Source organism: Xenopus laevis, chromosome 4S (assembly GCF_017654675.1).
Source record: "Xenopus laevis strain J_2021 chromosome 4S, Xenopus_laevis_v10.1, whole genome shotgun sequence".
Taxonomy (NCBI): Eukaryota; Metazoa; Chordata; class Amphibia; order Anura; family Pipidae; genus Xenopus; species Xenopus laevis.
In genome coordinates, this window is record NC_054378.1 from 86531753 (window position 1) to 86542223 (window position 10471).

General features: G+C 38.2%; 1 protein-coding gene across 1 annotated transcript; it reads right to left on the reverse strand.

The window, feature by feature from the left end:
- Positions 1 to 4759: 4759 nt before the first annotated feature.
- Positions 4760 to 9125, reverse strand: faslg.S (Fas ligand S homeolog). The gene is made up of 4 exons (XM_018259860.2): positions 8811 to 9125; positions 8172 to 8211; positions 7111 to 7167; positions 4760 to 6103 (listed from the first exon to the last, which is right to left on the reverse strand). Exons 1-4 carry the CDS (start codon positions 9060 to 9062, stop codon positions 5712 to 5714), a joined length of 741 nt encoding a protein of 246 aa, XP_018115349.1. The 5' UTR covers positions 9063 to 9125; the 3' UTR covers positions 4760 to 5711.
- Between the last annotated feature and the right edge of the window lie 1346 nt (positions 9126 to 10471).

Genomic DNA, 10471 nt, shown 5'->3' on the forward strand with positions numbered 1-10471 from the left:
AGCCATCTTCCTCCCACAAAAAGATCTTTCCACAGAGATAACTTGAACCCTCCCAACTGCAACATGTTTTTTTTTTTAACTCTTTATTCACACACCTCCATAGAGCTTTGCCCCCATACAGCACTTCTAGTTTCAATGTTGTCCTCCCAAACCGCAGACTTGGTATTTTTATCTCCATTCGTGACGCATCAACTACAGTTCCAGAACTAGTATATGCTGCCCACTTTAGCACTGTGGAATATCTGTTAGTTTGTTACTGTAACCCACCCTATACACTTGGTGGAAGTGTGGGCAAGATGATGCATTTGTAGATTTGTGAGGCTATTTGATAAATTTGGGGGAATTTTTGATTATCGTGTATGGGATCATTAAGGCATGTGTAAGCATATATTGCACTACATAATGTTGGAGATAGTATGGGTTATCTGTTGGCAGTTGGCAGTCCGGGTGAAATTGTATGTAAACAGATGGAGAAATAGGACCCACCAAACTGTACCTTGTCTAGAGCCCAATGAAGTCCAAAGTCGGCCCACGTCCTGCTGCCTAATTAATGATAATGTTAATGGAAAATTTAGCATTCGCTATACAGCTCAAACAGTTGTACAAGAGATTGTTATGGTTTGCTCTTGAACCATACTCAGTTTCCTAAGCTCTATGGCTGTATGTATGCCTTAGTGGGAGTCATTTATAAACAGTGGGCAAATTTGCTCCTGGGCGGTAACCCATGGCAACCAATCAAATCATTGCTTTCAGCATTTAACCTTGAGCTGACTGAAAAAAGCTAATCACTGATGGGTCGCTATGAGTTACTGCCCAGGTTGCAAATTTGTGTTTATAAATGAACCCCTGTATGTGTAAAACTCAAGTAGGGATCCATCAGAATATTTTCCAGCTGTTCTTATTTTTTAGAAGCAGCACATCTGTAGCCATGCAACTGTCAGTATTTCACAGCAGGTGAAGGACCCTGTTATAAAAGTTGAATGAAAAGTATACAATGAAAAGCTTCACCAGTTCAAGCATCATGGTTGCTACTAAGGGGCCCCGTATCTGCTTATAAACCAGGGCCAGACCAAATAAAAGGATTAAAGGAGAATTCAACCCTAAACTTAAAAAAACCCTACCCCCTACATAGACCCCCCTCCCTCCTCCCCCCCCAACCTAAGTGTTACCCCGGGCAAATGCCCCTAATGTTTTACTTACCCCTCGGTGCAGATTCAGGCATGAGAGTTTACAGGCGCCATCCTTAGCCGATTCGGTAATCTTCAGAAAGAGACCGGTGCTTCGCAAATTTTTGGTGACTTCCATCGTATGCGCAGTTGTCGCGAAATAGAAAATTGCTCCAACTGTTCATGCACCGCTACGCCTGTATCATTCCGAAGAGAAGAAGATGGCGCCCATGACGTCTGATGCCTGAATCTGCACTGAGGGGTAAGTAAAACGTTAGGGGCATTTGCCCGGGGTGGAGGGAGGGGGGTCTATGCAGGGTAGGGTTTTTTAAGTTTAGGGTTGAATTCTCTTTTAAAATGACTACAAGCAAATGTAAACATCCCACAAACTAGGATTCAGCCTGTCGTGTGAGAACTAGACTTGAGATTTTAAAGATCAAGGGAGAATCCCCTACAAATGCTTATTTTCAATGCATATACTGCACCTTTGTGGGACTCTGAATATTCTTTTTCATAATATATAGATTATCTCCCTTAAATATTACCAATGTCTATTAAAATAAAGAGAAAATATCACTACTTTTTTTTTGCTTAATTACATTAATTACATAACACTAGAACTTTTTGTGCCTTTAGAAAAAACTGTTTCATTAGTAATGGAAAGGTGATTTGCACAAAGGAAGGAAGTGCTATATTTGCTCTCAGAATGCTTTTTAATGTAAAAGGTCCCGATGACCACATCCTTCGCACATTGTGTTCAGGGACCAGGGGCTGAACTTGCAACACGAGCATTTATTAAACTAACCTAATTACTAATGCTTAATTGTATTCAGTTCTATCAGTTACAGTTATACAAATCAACTCCTTTCTAATCATTCTATCTGCTTAAGGCAAAAAAAACCTAGACTAGAAAGCACTAATGGCAGTTAATTAACCTATATAACATTTATTTGTAAGATAAAGAGGAAAAGCTCTCAGAAATTGTGAACTTCACCAGATAAAATGGATTTATTTGCTTCTAGCTGACAGACAGACTTTGGGTTTACCCCAATCTACAGACATCAGTTGCCTCCAGTAATAAAACTGACGACAATGTTATTATTATTATTATTATTATGTTATTAATGTTATTATTATGTTATTATTGCACAAAAATGTTTTTTGCTAGTGCAAAACAAGTGCTGTGATTGGCTATTTGGTAACACCTGTGTGGACTGGCAGCATACAGGAGGCTGTATTTGGTAGTACACCTGTTTTTATGCAACTGAAGCTTGCCTCCAAAGCAGAAATTCAAAGGTAAGCACCTGGTGTGAAGCCACTGGGAGCAACATCCAAGGGGTTGGTGAGCAACATGTTTCTCATGAGCTACTGGTTGGGGGATCACTGTTCTATGCTGTCTGGTCCCCATAGTTGCATTATTTGGTTTTAAAGCATAACTAAGGTAGTTTCTGATTACATTGCATTACATTATGTAAATCTTCCTGGCTGTGATTTAAAAGCCATCAACTAAGATTTAGTCCATAGTGTATTCCACCAAAATGGAATTTAAGAGCAAAACTGGCTTTTCTTGCTGGACTCATTTTGTTGTGCATACAAACAAGGACAGGGTTTGCTGACTAGAAATATTTTTCTTTTTGATCTTCTAAATCCAATTGCACTCTAAAGGTGGCCATACACGGGCCGATAAAAGCTGCCGACAGACCGAGTCGCCAGCTAATTGGCCCGTGTATGGGCCCCCCCGACGGGCTTCCCCGATCGAGATCTGACCGAAAGTCTGCCAGTTCTCGATCAGATGTGACTAAAAATCCAGTCGGAATGCGGCCGCATCTGCTCATTGATGCGGTCCCGCGATCCGACCACCCGTTCTCATTCGTTAGGATCCAATCATTGGGCCCTAGGGCCCACGATCGGATCAGCCCGATATTGCCCATCTCAAGGTGTGCGACATCGCCAAATGAGCGGATCTCTCCGTGCATGACCACCTTAAGAAATTTTGCCATTTGAAAGAAGATTTGATCTATAGCAAACACAAATGAAGGCAGGAATAACTGCCTGGGATTTCTAAGAATTTTAGCAGTCTTACCTAATTAAAAGGGTTGTTCACCTTCCAAAAACTGTTTTCAGTTCAGTTGTTTTCAGATTGTTCAATAGAAATAAAGCTTCAATTCAATTACTTTCGGTTATTTATTTTTTACTGTTTTTCCAAAATCGAAGTTTAAAGTTTAATGTTGTGTCTCTGGTGTTTGAGTCTGGCAGCTCAGTAATTCAGGTGCAGATTCTGAACTGTTACAATTTTGCAACATTTAGTTGATACATTTCTCAGCAGCATCTCTGGAGTATTAACAACTATTGTATCAATTCTAACAGCTGCCTGTAATGAAACCCAGAGATTCTGCTCAGCAGGGATAAAGATAAGAAATGTATCAACTAAATGTATCCATTTAGAACAGTTTACAGGGTCGACGACCCCCCCTCCCAGAGCTGCTTTAGAAGGTGAAAAATGACACTTTACACTTCAATATTAGAAAATCGATGACACATAGAAAATAGAAAGTAATTGGCAAAAGTCATTATTTCTGGTGATCTATCTGAAAACAACTAGTTGTATGAAGGTTAAACTGCAAACTAAATTGCACCTAATCCACCAATTTTAAATTTGGAATAATACCGAATCCTGCACAGAAACATTTAGATGAATACTAAACAAAGTCCAAAACTCAAATTCCATATTCAAATTTGAGCACATTAAAAAAATGTTATCAATTAAGAAAGAGAATTGCCACATTCAGTCATCCAGAGCGTGATTTCATTATAATTATGAATAATATTGTATTTGGTTAGACTGAACACCTGCAAAAAGCGCCAGAATTTATCCTAATCCCAAATTGAAGCCCGGATTCAGCGTCGCATTACTGCAAATTAAAACACGAAAAAACAGCAAGTTTTTTTTGATAGCTTTCATTTCTTTTTTTGGGGGGCCAATTTTACCCCATTGTATGCGAAATGGTGCACCAACTTTTGTTGCATTTTGTTTGTGTTTTTAGCCCACTGGAACATATAGGTTGTATAATATTTGGAGTCATCAATAACACAAAAATGTTGTGTTCAACTTGCAAGATCTATTAACCAACCAGTAGTGAAAGTGAATATAGTATAGCCTGCTATAGGCTTTTATTATAAAGAAATGGTAACTCCATTTTAGAGAATTGCTCCCGTAGTGTAACCTAACTTTTTAATGGATTTTTGGCCTTTGGTATTTATCAGTATTCTTAAACATTTATCCAAATCAGACAGAAGAGAGCAATGCTCTTTGCAGAGAACGGACACAAGGGGCACAGAACACACCCGCAGTGCAGCAGGGGGAGGGGACTTTTTATTCTGCTTTTGCACTTTTTACGCTTAAAACCTTTGAAATTAATTTCTCAGCCAAGATTTTTCTACCACTATTTACAAATATTGCAGCACAATTGCAATCTCTAAATATTATAATTCTGCACCAGGGAGACATATTTATCAAAATTCAAATTTGTGAATTGTAGAAAAAAACTGTAAACCTCACCAGCGAATGTGCACTTCTATCTATTATATGTGAAAAACAAATCCAGCAGAAAAAGACCATCGTTTACAGTGTTGCGTAAACAGATATTATGACAGAAATTGGCAAAAATGTAAATCTTTATTTTCAATTTTTTTCTATAATCTGGAATGCTACTTCCTGGTGCACATGTTAAATAATCCTGTCAGTTACATATCTATATATTTACAAAAACAGACATTTAGTGTAATATAAATAGTAAATCTAACACTATTTCATAAATATGGCCTCCTCTTCTTTAGTGACAGTGAAACTGATTTTCGTGATACTGTGCTGTATTGTGAATAATGTAATCATCTCTAGGGCTGGTTTCTTCCATTCCATCTATTGGTGCCCACACAACACAAGCAAGTCAAATTGGAGTTCTCATTTTCTCCTTTCATATTTCTCACTTGACTTGATGACTTGAGAGTGGTTGGGCAGGAACTCTGCAGCCCTACATCTTCTGTTAAACAAAATCCTGCATCACCTCACACTTTGCTATCTCTGCTGTTTGTTCCGTTTCCTTTTGAACAAAAGGGTATTTTTTTTCTCCTGTGCAAAATGCTAAATTCTTTCAGTTCAGTCATCCTTTGTACTTTTGGACCACTACAAGCAACATGGATGACTAATATCACATGTGCTATTGATACTACAATTACCAGTTCTTCAGCCTAATATTTGGTCATGACTGGGTAAATTTGATTTCTATTTGAATTACAAGAACATTCCTTATTGAAGATGTCAGGGATGCTACAGTGATAAATAAAGGAACAAACTCTCTCATTGAGAGCTACATATATCTCAACACTGATGACAGTCAGTATCATTGGGTTGGGGAATTCTGGAATAGGGTTGCACTGTATAACACTGCAGTTATATATAATTAGCAGGTCATATTCCTAAGGCTATTATTAAGTTTTAACATTGTTAATTTTTTCCATTGTATTTTGTTAAGATACAATTCCTCGTCAGAGTTTGTAAAGCCCGAAATATGTCCTGGATTCGTCAAAACTGACAAGTTCAACATCTGAGACATTGACATACAACATTTCATCAGTGGTCAAGTTAAACAGAGCACCCAGATAGCTGTGCCTTCCCCATTTGTTATTGGAGGTGCAGTATTGATACTCTGTATTTTGCATCAGTGTGAGCTCTGCAGGGTACCTCTGGGACCTCTTGTAGACTGTATGGGACAATTCTTTACTCTGGCAGGAAGTGTTTCTGAAGTAAATAGATGAATAAAGGAAGTACAGGCCAGTCTGGTTTACCACTAGGCTTTGGTTTTTATATTGGATGCCAGAGGTGAAAGCACGTCCAAATGTTTCCTCCCATTCTAGCGGCAATTTTTTTCCTTCTTTACCTGAAAAAAAATTGGGCATTTTTAAATGATAATAATAGCTATAGTAATGAGGCAGCCCTCTGTTTTACGACACGGTCCTCTATTGACTAACTGGGCAGAACCAGGAAGTGATAGATTTATGAAGTGAAATTGGTTTCACTTTCTTCTTCAGTGTAAGAAAAAACAGGAAAATAGTATGTTTAGCACAAACCTTATTCATTGTTTTCATAAGAACAATACTGCCCCATTAAGTAGTTCAGTCAACCATAGAAAACTAAAACAATATTGTTCCTTCAACCTTTAAGGATCCAGTATCAGTCCCATACAGGGACATAACTACAGAGGTAGCAGACCCTGCAGCTGCAGGGAGGCCCAGGAGGTATAGAGGCCCTAATTCAGGGGTCCCCAACCATTTTTACCAGTGAGCCACATTCAAATGTAAAAAAATTGACTATATGATTGGCTATGGTAGCCCTGTGTTTATTGGCAGCCTAAAGAAGGCTTTGTTTGGCCATAAACCTGGTTTTTATACTAAAAACATGCCTCCAAGCCAGGAATTCAAAAATAAGCACCTTCTTTTAGGACAATGAGAGCAACATCCAAGTGGTTGGTGATTTTGCTCACAAGCCACTCGTTGGGGACCACTGCCCTAATTTGTATTTAATATTGGTAAAGCAGGTCAACTTCTAGACATTTTGGGGGCCGGAAAAATAATTTGCTGGGAGGGGGCAGTAATATCTATTTATGCCACTGGTCCCATACCCCCTACATTCCTGCTTTGATGATTAAAGAACCTTTTCATCAGGCAAGGGCCCCTACTGCATATAAGGATATAACATGCAACTTAAAAGTTAGTAGAGACTCAAACGTCCTTTGATCAGCCAAATTGGCATGTATACTGAAAGCAGTGTAGCTGGGCAAGGACTTCAAAAGTCTTGGCCTGATTGTATTTGTAGTTACCATGTCCAAGGATTTAAAGGTTATGAATACATTGCTCGACACATTCGAAAACAAACACTATTACCTACCTGTTACATGTGCAGCAAGTCTACTTTCTTTCTTCTCAAATGGGTGTTTGGTTAGCCCTGTAATGAGAGCAAGAATTACTTTTCATTGGCTAAATCCCCCAGTCTGATGTAGCTAACCCTAGTTTAAACCTAAACACAAAGTGAGAGTGCGACTGGTAATACCTATAAAATACCTTATTAAAATATATTGCATAAAACAGCTCATAGGTAATACCCTGCTTCATGTAAATACATTTTGTGGACACTGTTATTAGGGCAAGCCTTGCATCATCTCAGAATCATGTTTGTGCACCAGAATGGGGGGACCCATGTCCATCCCATCATGCCCTGGATACACAAATAAACTGTGAAGTTGAATTTATTCGGCAGGCACAAATTTGCGGCAAATTCCTGCATTTCGCCGCTGGCAAATAAATTCACGTAACTGCAGTGAAAATACGTGCATTTTCGCCGGCGTCCAAAAAATGGACGCCGGAGTCCAAAACAAGATGCTGGCATCCAAAATAAGATGGCGTTTCGTGAAGCGAAATGGGACAAATCCGCCCGTCACTGCAGGGGAATGTGGGGAGTGCAGTCAGTGACATCTAGGAAGTGCTGAATGGAAAGTGAAAGCAATTTCCTGCCCCTGCCTCTGTGACTAAGGCATAGAGGAGGGGCAGACAATATTTGATTGACAGCTAAGATTTTTAAATGAGTTTACAACAGCTATGAATACTTGAATAAAAAATAGAAATTGGATTTCATGTTTAATTTTAAAAGGACTTTTATTATACCGATTTTTGAGTCTGGGTTGACAAGTACACTTTAATTATTCATTTCGGGGGTATAGTTTTCCTTTAATTGCCCACATTGGCCATAAGAAAGAAATAGATATTAGTACCTGACCATTTCAAATGGACCAGCAAATGTTGCAAATGCCACAGCTAAAACTGGAAACTTTCTCACATCTAAACCATGACCAGTGACTTATTCAACACTTTTATTCTATAGGTAATATCAGCCGTATGTGATAAGACTGGGACATGATTAGTAAAAATGTAGTAAAACATTTTGTAACTCACCAACTAATTTCTCCAAAGCAGGACCTTTGTCACCAGAAATCTGGAAAGAAAACATTTATGATGAATTTGCATTTCCAAAAATAATTATCAGCTTAAGCCTAAGGAGAAGGAGAAAGCTCAGGTGGTCACATGTAAATAATTTTTTTAAAAGTCCTTGACCTGTGACCCTAAGCAAATAATGTCTTAACTAACACTGAAAATTATTTAGACAATAGAAAGATTTGATAAAATAAATATGTACGGATATAGCACAACCTTTAATAAGTTAACTACCTAATATTTGTTTTTTAAATAATATTGTTGAAAAATATCTTGCATTAACACATTGCATTATTATTTCCATCATAAATTTAAAACCACCATGCTAATCACATATGAGAGAACAAACAGTTTTACGGTTCGTTTATGATAATCTTTCAATGAAAGCCCTGCCATAAAGTACAGCAGTACATCACGACATTGGGACAGCAGAGCCCATCAGCTTAATGGCTGTAGGGGATCCCTGTTTGAGGGGTTACTAGTGGGCTCCAAATGCAACCTCAGAAATTGAAAAAGCTTTTCAATACTGCCAGTTAAAAACACTGACAAGATACTTAAGGTTCGAATATAGAAAAAAACAAACATTAATATATCACATACCTCTTTTATGTTGTCCAGTTGCCTTTGCAACTCAATAATTTTATAGGTGCCAAGACCAACTCCAAATAGTGCCAGTACAACCAGAAGAAACATGATCAGCAAGTACGTACAAGTACTATTTTTTCGTCGTTTTCGCCTAAAGTCTGGGAATGGGGGTGGTAGAGGCATGTTGACTTGGCTTGGCAATGGTGGGTTTCTACTTGGATCCATCCAAAAAACTGAAGGCTGTGGGTATCTCATATCCTGCTGCATAATGGTATTTGTCAATCTGAAACCAAAATAATATGCTGCTGATGTCTTTGTATTGTGCTGAAGGTTTAGCTGCTTGGGAAAAAAAAGTGTGGTTGTTACATGTGTAAGTTCATTTATAGATTTCAGATGCTAATCCACGCCTTCTTCCACCCCCTTTCTTCCTTTCTTTATGGTTGAAATGTACGAGTCAAAATGCTAAAGCATTCTCTCACTTGGTCATTCTCCAGTTGAAATTCAGTAGAGGTTTCAGAGTTAGTGCCCTCCATAGTAGCTAGTATTTTGTTATCAACAAATCTAAAGCATGAACAAGAATTAATTAATTTTGGTATTGAGTAGCTGCACAGCATCAGCACAGGAACCATGTTAATGTGAATTAAGTGCTTTGAACACTTGGATGGCACTCCGTGAATTTGCTTTGCCCCAAGAAAATAGAATGAGACAGACAGACAGATTTTGCCATAGAAGTTAAAAGGCAGACACAAAAAGCTTATAGAATAACAAATGAAGAGAAATAGAAACTAAGATAAGAAACAGCAAGTACTGTACATGAGGAGGAATACTTTTTACAAAATACAGTAGAGATTTTAAGAAGCAGAGGGGTGGACAATTGTAGGAAGAGTCAAAGTTGACTGCTTCTATGAGCCAAGATGCTCTGCAACATATTTGCTATATGCCCACCAACCTACTCTCAGCCCACTGTGTGACCGTAGTGGTATTTTATAGTGGATTTGAAACAAAACATCAAGTGCTCTGCTGTCTATGGAGAAATCTTCATGGCCAAATAATCCTTATACCAGGGTCTCAGTAGGTTAACTTGGCAAAAAGTACAGTTAATCAGTCATTTGTCAGAAATAAAATGAATTACAGATTTAAAAAATCTATATTTTTACCATGTTAAAAAATGGTCCTTTGTTTGGCTAAGTTAAAGTAAAGTAAGTCAATGCTCAGTCCATTGCCACAACATACATACTACAGTCAGAAAATTCACAATACTGAGCCGTCACCTGCTCATGAAGATTTGATTAAAAAAAAAAAAAAAATAAGACTGTGTCCCAGAAAGAGGTATATAATAAGGGATTTTAGTTTTGCCTATGAAATCGCCCCCTCCCCCACTGTTAGCAGAGTCGGTGGCCTGGGTCATACACTGGAGGTACAGTGTTCAGAATAATAGCAGTCCGACATCACTAACCTGATCAACCTGATAAATTATATTTCTACATAGCAAATAATTTACTTCTTCTAGCCTGTATTACATGTATTCTTTTGCTGTGCAATTTGTCAGCACCAAATCCAGGTAACAGCAATAAAGACCGGAAGGAAAAGCCTTGTACAGGCGGTGGTTAAGGAACTAATAAGCCACAAACTAGTTAGTGCACAAACATGAATCATAGTCACAAAACAGCATGAGT

Excerpts from the sequence above, each read along its gene's own strand:
- faslg.S (XM_018259860.2), bottom strand. The coding sequence starts at position 9,062 with ATGCAGCAGGATATGAGATACCCACAGCCTTCAGTTTTTTGGATGGAT. Across the intron at positions 8,212-8,810 it reads AACTGGACAACATAAAAGAG|ATTTCTGGTGACAAAGGTCC; the intron begins GTATGTGATATA and ends TTTTCTTTCCAG. Across the intron at positions 6,104-7,110 it reads ACTTGCTGCACATGTAACAG|GTAAAGAAGGAAAAAAATTG; the intron begins GTAGGTAATAGT and ends ATTTTTTTTCAG.